Here is a 16,733-nt window from a genome sequence, read left to right on the forward strand (position 1 = left end):
AAGCTAAGGTCTCCTATTCCTCTCTTGTCTTGGACTCCTCCACCTTCTTGGACTCCTCTAGTAATACCTAATTTTTGAGGCGAGAGTCACCTAAGAGATAATTCCTATCCACAGTCTTAGCAACCAGATGGATTAGATTGGATTGGTATCAGAGAAGCAATGAAGAAATAAAATAGGAGCAATAGGACTGAGGATTTGAGAACTGAAAGAATTGGAGATTTTGTTCAGCTAGATGGTTATTGGAGATTGATATTTCTGAGGTACGGCATTTTGGAACTGGCATGGTTTAGAATTTAAAGCCTCTAAGTGGATTATAGAATTGGGGGGGTGGTGGAGGAGGAATTAGAGGGTGTTAATCTGTTGAAGGAGAGAGAATTTATACCTGTTGATTGTTTTTGGTCTGAAATGGGAGATAGTCATTTGTTGAGAGTGAATGTGGAGTAGTAAGTCTACAAAAGATCATTGAGAAGAGTGATAAATGTTTGGAATAGCTACTGTGGGGACAAGAAGGAAGGACAGATCAGGGCTTATAGAAGCTTATTCCAGCCATATTAAGAGCCTATCTCAAGTTGAAGACTGAATTTTTAGTGACATTAGACAGGAGGCTTGAGAGTGCCTGATTGGATTGAATTTGGGTTAGGAATTTGTTATGAGGGCCCTGGGATCATGACTCGAACCAAAGGCAGATGCTTAACTGACTGAGCCACCCAGGTGCCCCATCCCCTACAGATTCTAAATGTGCAGCCAAGGTTGAAAACTATTGATTTTTAATTCATTGCTCTAGGGCCCCAAGACTGGTATAGGTTTGTTTTGAAATTTTAGGGCATAACAGTTCTAATAGGAATATGGTGTAGTAGGAATGAATTTTGGGGGCAGCTTTTTTCACTTCATTAATTTTTGTAATTAGCTAAATCATATTTGAGCATGTTTTGAATTTTATTTTTCCTTTTCTTTGGTAGGCTACAACATGTTTATTGTATTCTAGATTGAGTATGAGTTTATTTACTATAATGAGGCTAACATTTCTTGCCTGCATCTTAAAATTTAACACTGGATGTTTTATTAAAGGTTTTTGGATATGGCTTCTGTTTAGTAGTTAAGTGTGTATATATATATATATATATTAATATTGCATGTGATGTTTGGTGCAAGAACTAATGAATGTCTCTTCAAATTAAAAAAAGGATTCTGAAGGGGATACTCCTCTTCATGATGCAATAAGTAAGAAACGTGATGACATTCTGGCAGTTCTTCTAGAAGCTGGAGCAGATGTTACCATTACAAACAATAATGGATTTAATGCTCTACACCATGCTGCACTAAGAGGAAATCCCAGGTAAAGATCACATCTTTTACTATTTTATATGCAGTTTAAAAATAGTTTCCTAGTACTGGTTCTCTTTCTGATACTGATGAGGAAATAATGGCTTATTTTAGTATTTTATAAATCATTTTAAAGGCTGTGAAAGTTATGTCTTCACTAAATAGATTAGTTTTATTTATTTTTTTATTAAATTAATACAAGAATTATGAGGTGACTTTGAAATATATTAAATATGGTTATAAAGTATCAAGAATACTTATATTTAAAGATTTAATTAAAATACATTCCTTTTTGAAGTTTCTTTCCTTTTTTTTTTTTTTTAAGACTTTATTTATTCATGAGAGACACACGGGGGGTGGGGGGTGGACAGAGGCACAGGCAGACGGAGAAGCAGGCTCCATGTAGGGAGCCTGATGTGGGACTTGACCCTGGGACTCCAGGATCATGCCCTGGGCCAAAGGCAGGGGCTAAACCCCTGAGCCACACAGGGATCCCTGAGGTTTTATGTTTCTTTTTCTTTTTTTTTTTAAAGATTTATTTATTTGTGATAGACAGAGAGAGAGAGAGAGAGCCAGAGACATAGGAGGAGGGAGAAGCAGGCTCCATGCTGGGAGCCTGACGTGGGACTCGATCCCGGGACTCCAGGATCGTGCCCTGGGCCAAAGACAGGCGCTAAACCGCTGAGCCACCCAGGGATCCCTGAGGTTTATGTTTCTTAAAGATCATTCTCACTGTGTCCTTTCATCTTATGTTATCCATTTACATGTTTTATTTTGTTTTTTTTGTTTTGTTTTTTTTTTTTGAAGTAGGCTCTATGCCCAGTGTGGTGCCCAACTTGGGGCTTGAACTCAAGACCCCGAGATCAAGACCTGAGTTGAAGTGAAGAGTCAGGCACTTACCGACTGGGCCCTCCCCAGCCACCCCATTATTTTTTTTAACTTGTGGCTAAATAATTAAGTACCGAATTCCTTATTAATAATATAATTATATAATCTTCTAGTGTAGTAATTCCCCAGCTGTTAACAATAGTGTTAGTCCACTAAAAAGCAGTATCTGCTGGGTATAGTTTGAGAAAAGCTTCTGGGAAATCAAAGAACTTTAAGGATCTGCAAAGTCTCACAGAACAAGAAAACTTAGTTTTTTTTTTAATCTAGAGCTTTCTGTGAATAATAAATGCTTAACTCTTGAGAAGCATTTTAGAAAATTCTGTATTAGATGTCTTCTGTTTATAGTTGAATTAAGTCTGCGTATCTTGACTGAGGGAGCTAGCAGTTCACTCTGAAGTTTACTTAGTTTAATCTATCCTGAATTCTTTTTTTAAAAGTGAGATATAATTGACATATGGTATTGTTAGTTTCAATTGCATAATATAATGATTTGATACATGAGTATGTTATGAAATGATTGGTTAACATCCTTCACCTTCACCACATGTGATTACAAATAATTTTTCTTGTGATCAGAACTTATAAGATTTACTCACTTATCAACTTTGAAATATACAGTACAATATTAGCTATATTACATCCCCATACATTCTTGTCCTCTGGTTCCATATTGCATTTTTATATCGTGTATTGTAGTTTTTGCTATTTTTTAGCTTCTTAGGATCACCACTAGAGGGTGAGCACAGAGAACAAAAGGATTTTCCTGCTATTGCTTGTTGATGCCCCTAAAAATGGGTACATAATGTGGGAGGAAATAAATGACCATATTTTAGATTGTGTCTTGATTTGTTTTCCAAATTATAAATATTTGAACACTTCATACTTTTTGGCATTGTGAAGGTGACAAAATAGTATTATATGTTTCCTGCCTCTCAGACGATGATGATAGCACTTACCCAGGCAAGGCCTCTACTAAATGGTTTACATGCATTATCTCCTTTAATCCTTTCAACAGCTTTTTGAGGCAGGTGTTAATATCCTCTTTTTATAGAAAAGAATATGAAGCTTATAAAGAGATGAATTTACTTATTCAAGATCACATAGCTGACTTATGAAGCAGCTAGAAGTTGAGCAAGAATCTGACTTTTTTTTTTTTTAAGATTTTATTTATTAAAAAAAAAAAAAAAAAAAGAAAAAAAAAAAGATTTTATTTATTTAGGGGCACCTGTGTGGCTCAGTGGTTGAGCATCTGCCTTTGGCTCAGGTTGTGGTCCCGGGGTCCTGGGATCGAGTTCCACATCGGGCTTCCCACAGGGAGCCTACTTTACTTCTCTCTTTGCCTGTGTCTCTGCCTCTCTCTCTGTGTCTTTCATGAATAAATAAATAAAATCTTTTTTTTTATTCATGAGAGAAGCAGGCTCCCTGTGCGGATCCCGTGACTCCAGAGTCACTCCCTGGGCCAGAGGGAGGCGCACAACCGCTGAGCCATACAGGCGTCCCAAGAATCTGACTTAAAAATAGCTCTTAGGGGCACCTGGGTGGCTTAGTTGGTTAAGTGTCTGACTCTTGATCTCTGTTCACGTCTTGATCTCAGGGTCGTGAGTTCAACTCTGTGTGGAACTGCACACTGGGCATGGAGCCTACTTAAAAAAGAAAAAAGAATAATAGCTCTTAACTTTCTTGTATTATTTTTTCTGAACTATGGTCTGTATTATGGTTTCAAGACAAACACATGGACAATGAATGATTTAATTGTACATGATGTACATCCATCATTCCCCTTGCTGCCTCTTTGTTTAGGATTATCTTTGACTACTCTCTCACTAATTCTTCTAGTTAGTTATCAAATTCCATTAATTCTACTAGCCTTTTTTCCAGTCTATTCTATGCTTCCTATTCCCGTTGTTGCTAATCTAATTACTCACCACTTTTACTAAAACTATTATAGTATCTTTCTAATTGTTCTTTCTGATTTTAGTCTTATCTCTGATTTAACTTTCATACAGTTACCAACTTACATTCTAAAGGCATAGGTATAACGGCTCCTCTCCCCTGTTCCCAAATCTTTAGTTGCTTCCTGTTGTACATAGAATAAAATTTGTACACCTTGGACTTGGCTTTCATACTTACTTGTGGTGTGTCTTAAGCCTGTCTTTCTAACTTTATCTCCCATTAATTAAATTCCCTCTTCTTACTTTGCTCTTTAGCTATATGCTGTTCCCATTTTCTAAAATATTTTGTCTGTTTTCTTCTTTTATTTAAGCATTTTCTTTTGTCAGGATGCTCTTAATCCTCTTTCCTTCTTGATTTTGACTGTCTTTTTTTTCAGAGCTCCTAGATCTCATCAATGGAATCATTTTCTATTTGCCCTATACTTCTTTTTTCTTATTTTGCTGCACTTTCTATCTGTGGTATCTGTGGTATTTCTATGTTTCTTTCTGTTAAAATTGTGGGCACTCCTATTCATCTGTATCTCCCACAATGCTTTGTGATACGGATTTGTTAAATGTTAGTCTTAATTTGACAGTCAAGACAGTGCTAGATATAAGATGTTATATGACTAGTTACAGATTCTGTAGAGAAACTGTTAGGCGCTCAAACAGCAATTATTTCAAATTAGAATAGTCAAAAGAGATTTTATTTGGACGCCTGGGTGGCTCAGATGGTTAAGTGTCTGCCTTCAGCTTGGGTCATGATCTCAGGGTCCTGGGATCAAGCCCCATGTCAGGCTCCCTGCTCAGTAGGGAGTCTGCTTTTTCCTCTCCCTCTGCCCCTCCTCCTGCTCGTGCCCTCTCCCCACCCTCAAATAAGTAAATGAAATCTTTTTTTAAAAGAGAGAGATTTTATTGAAGGAATTTAGCTTATATTAAATCAAAAAGTTTAAGATAAACTGAAAATTGAAGAGTTTAGGAAATGAGTAACTTTTAAATATTTTGAATTATTTCACTTTGCTGGGAATAGGGGTAGTATATTTAATAATGCTAATAAAACTATACAAAGAGGAGAGAGGATACTAGTTACATTTCTTCACTTCTTGCATATATCTTGAGAATTCCTCTGAAAATTTATAATGGTGATTCTTTCAATTAAATAATTGGTGTCAGGTAGCATTAAAAAAAAGGGAAAAAAGCCATTTTTATTCTGCAGCAAAGTGGTGGTTTAATTAAAGCTACATAACTGTTTTTTATTTCTGTTTCCTTAAGACATTTTATGCAGTTGTAATGTTAGATTACCAGGTAAAGAGTGGGATTTTAATTGGACACTAAAGAGTACCGGAAGATGATACAACTTCTATATCAATTGAAATTGCAAATTGAGATCGTTTTGAGTTCTCTTTTTATCAGATTTTTTTTTCTCAAAATATGCTTTTCTTTCTTTGTACTGATCAGTGTTGTCAAAAAACAGAAAGAATCATTTTTGGTCTACTCAGAATTTTTTTAGAAAGTCTTGGCCTTAACACTTATTTGAGAAAACCAGATATAGTTCATTTATTATTTCTGGAACCTGATAAAACTAGCATTTTTGAAAAAATATTAGATATGATTAATATGTGCCAACATTTTCCCCTTTGTAAGCACTTTTTAATTCATATAACTTTTTAAAAAACTCCTATAACTTAATCTGTTAACTTGGATTGTAACATTTTAATTTGTTCTTTGTAATCTTTGTTTTAAACTACAGTTATACTTCCTTAGTATACTTGGCTTAATTGTTGAACTTCATGTATAGTCCATTTTAATTGCAATTCATGGTACTTCAGTTAGTGCAATTTTTAGCTAATTTTGAGGTTTTTCTTTTATTAGAATACACATATATTATTTCTACAGAAAATCATTTACATCATTGTGAATGTAACTTAATATCAGCACATTTACTTACAATTATTTCAATTTATTATGGTTTGCAATATGGAAAAGTTTCCAAAATTTATATATACATGTGTATATACGTGGAACTCAAGTAGCATTCTATTTCTTAGCTTTGCCATTAGTAAGCAGTAATAATTTTTCAGCAATAAGTTAACACAGTAGAGTTATTTATTGGTTGTACTTTTTAAAAAGAAAATATAATTTCCCTGGTTTTCAAAAAATATGTCTAGATGTCCAGTATTTTTGAAGAATATACTTTGAAATCTAGATTTCAAAATCTCAAATCAATGCAGATTCTGGATTTCAAAGCTGATCTTAATGTTTCCTCATGGTATAACAGTAAATGAAATACAGACATTAAGAAAGTTACAAAGCCATTTCTTTTCTTTCAGAATTGTGGGAGACAATGTAAGCTTTTCATTCTGAGACACTGAGTATGTTAGTATCATGGTTTATAAAATTTGGAGCATTTAGAATAGCAGTTACAATATATCTTAATACAGTTTTTTTTTTTTAATTTCAGAAATCTTAACCAAGGACCATGCTTTTTCTTATTTTTAGTATTTAGAGATACTTTCCCTAGACTTTAGTTATATTGCCTTTAAAAAAAAAAGATTTTATTTATTCATGAGAGACAGAGAGAGAGAGAGAGTGAGAGAAGCAAAGATACAGGCAGAGGGAGAAGCAGGCTCTGTGCAGGGAACCCAATGTGGGACCCCATCATCACACCCTGGGCCGAAGGCAGGCGCCAAACCGCTGAGCCACCCAGGGATCCCCCTATATTACCTTTGTTTGTAATATGTGAAATTTCACCTTTTTTGTAACAGGTGAAATTTCAGTTTTAAATGAAGAGCAGGAAGCATTTCTGTTGTTGAAAATGAAAATTAATTTCTTTGGATTAGCATTAATTGGCACATTACTTAGATACTTTCTGTGAGGATGTTGATTTTTGACTGTCCTTAGGTTTTTAGATCTCCTTTAGAGGCATGAAAATAAATTAGTGGTATTCTCTGCAGAACTGGCCAAAAACCAGCCAAGTATTTTGGAGATACTGATATTAGATAGATATTTTGGAGGTATTGTTAACAGTATTATAATGTAACCTCATGTAGTGTTATTCACAAATTTTTCTTTAATATAAATTTTCTTTAGTATAAATATAAACTTTTCGTTAAAGTAAAACTTATATTAATATAAGTTTTTCTTTAATATAATTTTTACAAAAGTAACAGGAAAATATGAGTGAACCACATGATGTGATATACTTGTGTTTTTAGGTTAGTGCTAAGATAACTTCACAGGCATTTTTTATGTGCTTATTCCCACAAAAGGACATACTAAATCTCACTGAATATGAGAACAACTCATATTTTTCCATTTAGAATGTATGATATACCTTTAACTTTTTAAATTCTGAAATAAAGCCTGGTAAATGAGACTATGTTGAATATATGAAGATTTGATAATCCAGGCCATATCTTTGTGTTTAGTGTTTTTCTTTTCTTATAAACTCTGAACATGCTGAGTGCTGTATATAAAAAGTAGCTGAGTGTATTAAATGATACTATACTTATAGTGTGTCCAGTTTCTCTTATATGTGCCATGCATCCACTCTTCAAACATGATGTGCTTTATTAATGTGACTAATTGAACTGTGATTAATATGAGCATGAAGGCTTAATAACTTGAATGAAGTGATAAGATTTATTTCTATATATACTTTCCTTTGCCTACGTCCTTTTAAGGGGTGATCTTCACTTTGAAGTAGAGGAGTGCTCTATTGAAGGTTATTTGAACATTATATTTTTAAACTACTACTTGGTGGCAGTAACTCCCCATTAATTACTGAAATGCTTGTTTCCATGTGTTAAAGAACATTATATCACCTGTAGTTGTATTGCAGGCAGTAAGAAAAATAGAAGAATGTTGGATACCTTGTAAATTTTTTTCTCTCCACTGAGAGAGGAGGCTTATGTGCATATATATATATTTGCAAAGGACAAAGAAGACAGTGAGGAGAGTCACAGGATGTTATTATTAGAAGAGGTCTTCATCTTACAAATAAGGAAACAAGTATGGAGAGGTGGAATACCTACATCGTAAAAAGCAGTGACACTTAGCGTTTCCTTTCTTTTCTGAAGGGTAAAAATTTTTGTTTTCGGGTTGGAAGAACTAGAAACTGTTTCAGTCTCTCCATAAGATATTCTGTAGAATCATTCATTTCCTTTTTCACCTTATCTATCAATATTCAGGTAAATAGCAGTAAAATTAAATGCTAATCCTGGGATCATGACCCAACATTTCTAGAGTATTATATTTAATGTTATATTTTTCTTTAATTTAAAATCTGTACATGTCCATGTGAACTGAACCACACTGTGGTGTTCCCTTTATGGTTTCACGTAGGTTTTGGGCGACCTTCCCAAATATTTTCTTCCTTTGAAGGAAATGTGTTTGTTTCTTTTTATTATGCAGCATAGGCTACATTTCATTACCATTTCTTTTTTGAAGGATAAAAAAATGTAATACCGAGACTGTAAATAAGTAAAAATATTTTATTTGCAATCCTTAAGTCATCTACACATTTTTCATAAAACCTTTTATAAACATTGTTAACCACTATGGTTCTCCCAAGGAGAATTAACAGTAACAAATTATTTGATTTAAACCACAGCCTGAATAATTTAAATAAGCTGAAATTAGTCAACATGTGATGAAATTCATAAATGGAAACGTTGGCTGTCCTGTAGTAATCAATGCATAGCTACAGCTGGTTGAAGGGGACCAAATCCATTGAAGAGGCGATTTGGTTCCATTTTACCAGCTCTAGCAAAGCATTGCAGTGCTGCTAGTTTGGGATACAAAAGAATTGAAATGCTCTTTATTTGTACAGTTATGGTTATGGACTTTCTACAAATATTAGAGACAGTACTCTTTAGTCATTACATATAAACTTTTCTATTTTGAGACACTTTTCCTACTATTTCCCACTTGAACAGAGTAGAAGTCTGTGCATGTTAACATTTTGTTGTCGCATTAAGGAATTATCAATGTATACCTTTGCATAATTCTTAAATGTAGATTAATAATCTGTTTTAAAACCAACAGCATTTAAAGGAACAAACAGACCTTAATGTATTTCAATGTACTATTTTGTATTTATCGTTAGGTGGTAAACCAAGCAAGTATGCTAATAGGTTAGGGAAGAGTACTGGTAGTGCTACCTTTCTTCCCACTGCTCCTTTATTTAGTATTATATTTGAGGACTGATAGCAAGTTGCTGACAGGGAGGGGGTGGAGGAATATGAGTGGCCTTAAGAAAGTACCTCTGCCCTTTGGTTTATAAATAGATCACATGTGTATTTGGTGTATTGCTTGGACTTCTGTTGAAAGGAACTACCACACATACCAGCTTTTTTCTTTGTTTTTGCTAATGTAGTGTTACTAATCATAGGTTAGTATATTAACCTTTTTTTAAGGTCTATTTTCCTGACTGAATTCTCCAGCATTTTGGGTACAGATTGCCCAGTTCCTTCCATTATCAGCTTAATAATGCATGGACTTGTGGTGCATAGCTATAATCAGTGAATTTGAGTATTAAAATCTACATGAGTAATATTTTAAAAGTAAGTACAGCAAATTTTTGTTATAATGTGGTTTTAGTGTTGTGTTTCAGTATCAGGGATACTGTTTCAGTATCAGGAAGGGATATCTTTTGAAATATAAAGATATTTTGCAAAAATAAAAGTTTGAGATATTATAGTTTGCCTATAAAGTAAGAACTTTGAAAAATAAAGAAACATTTATTGTTTTGAAGTAAATGAGGAGAAGGTCAACAGTAATTTAGGCAATATTCAGACTGTTCTCATATTAAGTATATTCTGCATCTGTTGGTTGGTAAGTATGCTGCTGGTGAAATTAATGTAACTACAATTCTTTCCATTTATTCTAATAGAAATGAAACAGGTGTTAAATTGCCTGGACTTAAGTGCTGAAGATAGCAATAAAACTGGCTTCTATTTTTACTAGTTATATGGGAGCTGTTTAGCAGATCCAGTTGCTCAAGTGTGCTTTTGGATGACAGTTCAGTTTCATATACTGGCCATATCGGGGCAAGGAGAGGCCATGGAAAAAAAATAGTACAGCATTTGATAATGTCAGCATCTGTTATCCCTGTCAGAGAGACAGTTGAAATGTTTGAGTTACACCAGTGTCAGCAGATGCCCAGAGTTTACTATGTACTCAGTTAAAAATGAACAGCTGATCTAAGTGATGGATGTGACATTTTAGAATGATTGAAAATACTCAGATATGTTCATTTAACTTGTAGGCACTAGAATCAGTATATAATTTTGCTTCTTAAAATGAATAACAGATGTTGTCATTTCATTTTCTGAGGATTATGTACTCTTAACATGATAGCAGTGAGATTCTTTGTCACCAGGATGTTTTAAAGTAATTATTAAACATTTTTATTGTGCCTATAAAATAATGAATATAATTGTTCTACAATTTTACAATGTTCTATAATTTTATAATGTTATAAAACATGAGTATAGTAATGCCTTTTGAGTTGTTTTGTAGAGGAACCTGTACTTTTGAGATACATATTTTCAGTGATAACCATAGTTAACCTTAGGGACATTCTGTTCAACTTGGGACACATAAAAATTGTCAAATATCATTATGCTCTTTATACATGTCTGAATATTACAGTTGAAATAATACTTGTAATAAGGAATGATTAGAGTATATGAATATTAGTATTTCTTTTTTTCTAAATCTGTCATAGTAGCTTGAAACAGGTACTGCTTGTAAAGTATTGCCAGTAGCTTTATTATTTATGAGTTTTATTAAGTATATATTATACAAAATAAATTTTGTGTAAGATACAAAAAAAGTATTTTGGTATCTCCAACACACTACAAATAGTGGGTGGGCCTATCATGTTTGTCAAAATTGAATCGCTGTTGCCCAGTACCAGTGAAAGATGATTATTCTGTCTGTGTAAATTGATTTCTTAACTATAGCATTTTCATTTTATGTACTGCTTTGGAGAAAGCAAATTCAAGAATAATATAATAAACTAATTTCTTTTAAATATTTGGCAATCTGTTAGCAATGTGCCCTGTTAACCTACAACTGAGGCCCAGAATTTTGTCATTTTTCATGCATAAATCTTTGTTTTAAGTACTAACAGCATTTAAAACAAAGACTGGGCTAAGGACCTAATTAACTTGAGGACAACACCACTTTTTATTTTTGAAGAGTAGAATGTTACTTAAAAGATAGTCTTTTCGAATTACAACTATGATAGCTTTCAAAACAGAAAGCCTAAAACAACAAACAAAACTTGCTTCAGAAATTCTTCTGTTAGCAGACTAAATTTATTAAACTATGAAGAACAGTTGTTAAAATGTAATGATATCAGTTTTTGTTATATTTTAATCTTAACAAATCAGTTGATCCTACTAATATGATATATTTCAATTAAGATCAATTTGTAGAGACAGAAAATAGGTCATGTGTATCCCTTCCTCTTTTGTTCTGGTAATACTAGCTTCTTCTCTGTATTCAAATTGTAGTCATGTAAGTACTTAATTTAAAAATGTAAAACAATAGTATATTTTAAACTTAAAAGATTTAAAAAGAGTTTCATGATAATTTTGATAATTTTTAATCTCCTTAGTTAAACTTTTTTCTCTTCACAAAGTAGAAATCTTTGCAGCATTTAGTTTCCATCTAAAAGTAGTAGGTACATTTTTGTGGTGTATCGCCAAAGGTCATTTCTTAGATATTAGGTTAATTTACAGTCATTCACATAGGAAGAAGCAAAGGCTTATTTTAGCTGCAGTGTAGTTCCCTCCTGGCAGTTTATTGCCTACCAAAAATACATACTTCTTTACATTCCATAGCATTGTATGTTCATATGGGTACATAAAGAAGTATGTACTCTGAGTAGGTTTTACTAAGTTGTTAGCTGTAGAAACATGAAATATTTTATTTTTCCCATTTGTTAGTAAAACATACAGCTTACTGATTCAGAACAGTGGTAGATCATTTGCAGAGACTACCAAAGACTAAACTATAACAGATTTACCTGAAGCATGGCATTAGTGCCATTTGTGGCTCCTCGTTCTTGGTGGACACAGACACTTCTAAACACTAACCAGTTATCTGTTGAACTTTGTCCTGGTCTGGTTGTTTTTGCCAGAGATTCATAAAATCAGTGGAGTTTTTACAGAATATATTTCAGAAACTTGTAAGATCAGCCTAGTGTTTCTTCATAGTCTTCAGAGCGAATTTCTTCTTATTTTGTAGTTTGCTTCTAGATCCTACAAGTAGATAGTAATGAACTCAGTGCATATTCTTTTTACAGACTATATATCTTACCAAAACTTAACCAATTAACCAATTAGTACTTCTTCTGATATTGTGTCTAAAGTTGAAAGAAAAAAAAAGTAAAGTTGAAAGAACAAGGAGAAAAACTAGATCTTTTTAGAGTGTGAGTGAACTGAATTTTTAAAGATGATGAATTATTTTTTTAAAGGTCACAGATAAGGAATTCATGATTATTTGAAAACTTCTTTGTCCTTCCTTTGTCTTAATTAGTTACTTAACTGAACTTTGCATTTTGGTGCTTTTGTTTGGGTTGAATACACATTCAAATAGTTGGATAAATATGTAATTTGGGGGAGTTGGGTTCTTTTGATTATTATTATTTTTTAATATAAAGGATAACTACCAAGATAGTCAACTTTTCTAAAGTCTCACTGAAAAGAACTGAAAGGTGTTAGCCTATGAGCACGGGGGTTTGAGCTTGATCATTTAGCTTGATAAGACATTATAGTTGGTGAGTTGCCTTTAACTTTTCTGGTATTAAGAGGTTAATTTAAAAGAACACCGTAAGAAATGTTCATATTTAGGAAAGGAGAAAACACAACGGCAAGGAAAGTAGAATTTCTGCAGCCTGTAATAAAAAGTTAGTGCAGTTCATAGAGAGCAAATCAGAACGTAGCAGTAGAAGGCCCAGCACTACAGCAGTTTCAGCAATGCAGCATTAGGGTAACTTACCATGCACATTCTGATTTATTTTGTGACCAACTTAAAGTTAGCTTTAAAAATTATTTTGTAATCTGCCAAGTCTCTTGGTTGACTAAACCTTGAAATAGACAGTTAATAGTTTTTAAAAGGTAGCATACTTTGGGAGCAGAGTGTGATTTACTAAGGATGCAAAATCATCATTTAATCTGAAACAAGAAAGACTAACTCCTTAATGATGTCAGTGACAATAATGGATTTATGCATTTTTGAGATCAAGAATTATCTGCCAAGATACTTGAATAACATTCCTTTTTACGCTATATAAGCTGTTTACTTGAACTATGAAATTAGGTAATGCCCAGATAGACTTTAACAATAAAAGCATTTATCACATCAGTAATTGGTAAGCATGCAGAAAGTCATAAGCATCCTTAAAAGTGCAGGCCTTGTGGTGCTCTATTACCTGTAAGCTTAGTGCCATGCAGCATTTGCAGGAGGAAGAAAGATAATGACCTAGATAATCACATCAGCAGCAGCCATCTCCTCTTGATTGTTCCTTCACTCTATTCGCTGATTCAGCACTTCTTTCCATGAGCCGAGGGAAGCAAGGGGACCGTATCAGTGAATACAGAACCTCACCTTTTAAGATACATTTGAAAAACAAATGAACAAACAAAAACAAATAAGCCATCTTTTTCCTCTCCCTTCCCTTCACCTTAAAAAAATAAAAATGAATGAAATTTGGCTATTTGACTTGGAAGATCCTATTACCAGTATTGCACAGATACGAGTACCTTGTATCTGCTGTACAGAAAGTTAAACCACCAAGGAGGGTTGATATAATGGCCAAGAAAATGAACCTCACTTATTTTTCAGATGAAATGCTTCAGAAGAGGGGAGAAAGTTGTAGAGGAAGTTAATTTTATAATCCAAAAAAGACAGACAAAAACCAAAACACACCTCACTCCCCCCAAGTAACTGTAAACATTCACCCTATTTTCCTTTGCCCACCAGAATACATTGGGTTCTTCTGACTTCTCAGGAAATATTCTGTATCTTTCTTGCTGTGAAGTTGTTTTTTTGATTTTTTTGGTTTTTGGTTTTTAGTTTCCAGGATTAATTGGTAGATCTGTATTGAAGCCACCTTGTCATATCCAGAGGTCAAGTCTGCAAGCAAGGTCAGGACTTCCACATGGTCACTACAGAGGTTAACTTATATTCTTCTCTCAGTGGCCACAGGCTAAACTGTTACAGCTTTATAGGCAGCTAAGCATTTGAAACATGCACTCCCAGGCAAACAGGCTCTCTTGTGCCTCTCTCTTCCCTGACCATATTTAGTCAACCATAGCAAAAAATAGTCTCTCAGCTGTCGATTGTCGATCCAAAAGCTGAGGAAGCCTCTATCTTGCTTTCTGCCTATTGATTGTTCATCCTGCGGTCCACAACACTGCTTTGCCATTTGTTCTGCCTTTTTTTTTTTTTTTTTTTTTAAAGCACTGCCAAATAAAGCGGTCTCTCATGTTTCCACTTGCATTTCCCAGATTTTCACTGAGCTTGCGCTGAGACTAGGAAAGCCTGATGCAGCTGTCACTATACTTAGAAGCACTGCAGAGAAAAAAAGAAGAGGAAAAATATTACCCTGGCTAGTTGCAAGACAGTCTTTAGACAGACCTGGAACAAGTAAAATCCTTCTGTTGCCAAAATATATTTCATAACCTATTTTTTGTTGGTAAATATATTATGAATGATGGTATTTTACATAACTAAAGGCCTGAAGATATTTTGCAGGGTTATCTTTAGAGCTAGTTGTTGCTAAACATGCTTTTTAAATTTAAGAAATAATATTTGAATGGAAAATATGTAGAAATGGTAAATAGAACCTGTGTATTAAAGATGGAAAGAAATCATTAAGGAAGAAAAGAGTAGTATGTAAATGAAATCTTGGAAAAATGCTACTTAAAACTTTTAATTTAGTGTCAGTTTCAGTTAATTTTTTGTAGTGCTTAGATGAGAAACAGGGTCTAGAATGCTTTTAAGTAATCATGTACTTTTATATTGAAACTGTATTTACATACAGAGCTATTAAAATGCACTTTTATTAATTCTATTTCATTTTTAAATGTGAAGTATTTTTTCCTTCCTTTGACATTGCCATTCCTTTTAAATTTTCTGAAATAACATTTAGGCATGATCCTTTCTACTTTACCAGAGACTGAAATTAGTCATTAATCTAATCTGTAATGTTGCCACATAATAGTATATGCTTCAAAGGAAAAATACTTTTGCTCTAAATTTTTATAGCATATTCACAATAAATTGTAATGTTGAAATTTGCTTTTTTTTTTTTTAACTAGGGAGAAAAGAATATTATTACATCAAATCTAACGTACTTACGGAGATACAGTTTTAGGATTTTACAAACCTAAAAATGCCCAAGAACAAACAAACAGGTTTCTTTCCTAAACCAAACCTATACCTTGTTCTTACTTGTTCTTAATTCAAATACAGTATTCTGGTAAGTACTGATTCAGTTAAAAATTAAGAAAAACTGTTACCAGTTTTTTAAGCTCATTCTCCTACGAGGGAAGTTTGTCCCTGACATTCTTTTTGTCTTTAGCATTTAATACCATAGCAGGTGAATTATTTTGGATGGCTATTTTAAAGCAGTGCTTCTGTAGACATTTGGCAGTTTTGAAAAGCCAGCTTTCCTAGATATTGGAATACTTTTACACATATTGTGAGATGATACATGTCTCAGATTAAGATAGGTTAATTTTCAGGTTTCTAAATCACCTCATTATTTCCTAAAACCATTTTGTAGCAGTGAAAGGTTGTTGTTTTGTTTTTAAAGCAAACACATGAAGTGCTGGGCACTTTTCTAAGCCCTTTTCAATTTTCACAGTAACTTCTTTGAGATAAGATCTATGATTCTTCTCATGTTTTATAGATGAAGAAACCGAGGCATCACAATTAAGTAACCTACTCAAGTCACCAGCCATTTAGTTTGCTAATGCCAGAATTTGAACCCAAATAGTTTGGCTTCAGACTTTAAGCTCTTTACCACAACAGTATGCTGCTGCTCTTGTTTTTAATAATGAAACAAACCAGTTAGGGAATTACCTACCATTCTCGGGGGCTTGAGAGTATACCAAAAATGTAATAGGCTGCTAATGCCTCCATTATATTCAGAAAAATGATCGTTTCTTCTTTCGTTCCAGTTAACAGAACTTTGAGCTCCTTTTACTAGGCATACAAAGGGGATATAAAGATAATTAAAATGGGACCCTGGCCTATAACATAGGAGAAATAGGAACTGACTGGTCATTTAAGAGATAATTTTGGTTGTCTTTAGTATCAGAATACTTGAGTATTCAGCTATACAACTCTTCTGCAGCTTGAATTATTGTATATCTCTTTCATTTTGAGCTAAATTCTGCTACATTACTAAATTTCCACTTAATGAAATTAAGCTAAATTAATGAGTTTTTTTTAAAGATTTTATTTATTCATAGAGACAGAGAGGGAGAGAGGCGCAGAGACACAGGCAGAGGGAGAAGCAGGTTCCATTCAGGGAGCCTGACGTGGGACTCGATCCAGCTCGATCCAGGG

At 33.6% G+C, this 16,733-nt stretch overlaps 1 protein-coding gene and 1 long non-coding RNA gene across 5 annotated transcripts in view; one reads left to right on the forward strand and one right to left on the reverse strand.

Annotated features, from left to right (window-relative positions):
* MIB1 (MIB E3 ubiquitin protein ligase 1) overlaps positions 1 to 16,733 on the forward strand; it is a 137,018-nt gene that overhangs the window by 83,843 nt on the left and 36,442 nt on the right. Inside the window, exon 12 of the mRNA XM_077900234.1 lies at positions 1,185 to 1,336. Coding sequence (XP_077756360.1) covers positions 1,185 to 1,336 — 152 coding nt within the window. The remainder of the gene's footprint in view (positions 1 to 1,184; positions 1,337 to 16,733) is intronic.
* On the reverse strand, positions 8,616 to 14,730 carry LOC144315547 (uncharacterized). Of its 4 annotated transcripts, none has more exons than XR_013381255.1 (3): positions 14,085 to 14,730; positions 13,588 to 13,763; positions 8,616 to 12,415 (listed from the first exon to the last, which is right to left on the reverse strand). It is a non-coding gene; the product is annotated as an uncharacterized LOC144315547 (long non-coding RNA). The 4 variants fall into 4 exon arrangements; XR_013381254.1 differs by having other exon boundaries at positions 14,117 to 14,727; XR_013381256.1 differs by having other exon boundaries at positions 13,638 to 13,763; positions 14,136 to 14,725.

Source organism: Canis aureus, chromosome 6 (genome assembly GCF_053574225.1).
Source record: "Canis aureus isolate CA01 chromosome 6, VMU_Caureus_v.1.0, whole genome shotgun sequence".
NCBI classification, from domain to species: domain Eukaryota; kingdom Metazoa; phylum Chordata; class Mammalia; order Carnivora; family Canidae; genus Canis; species Canis aureus.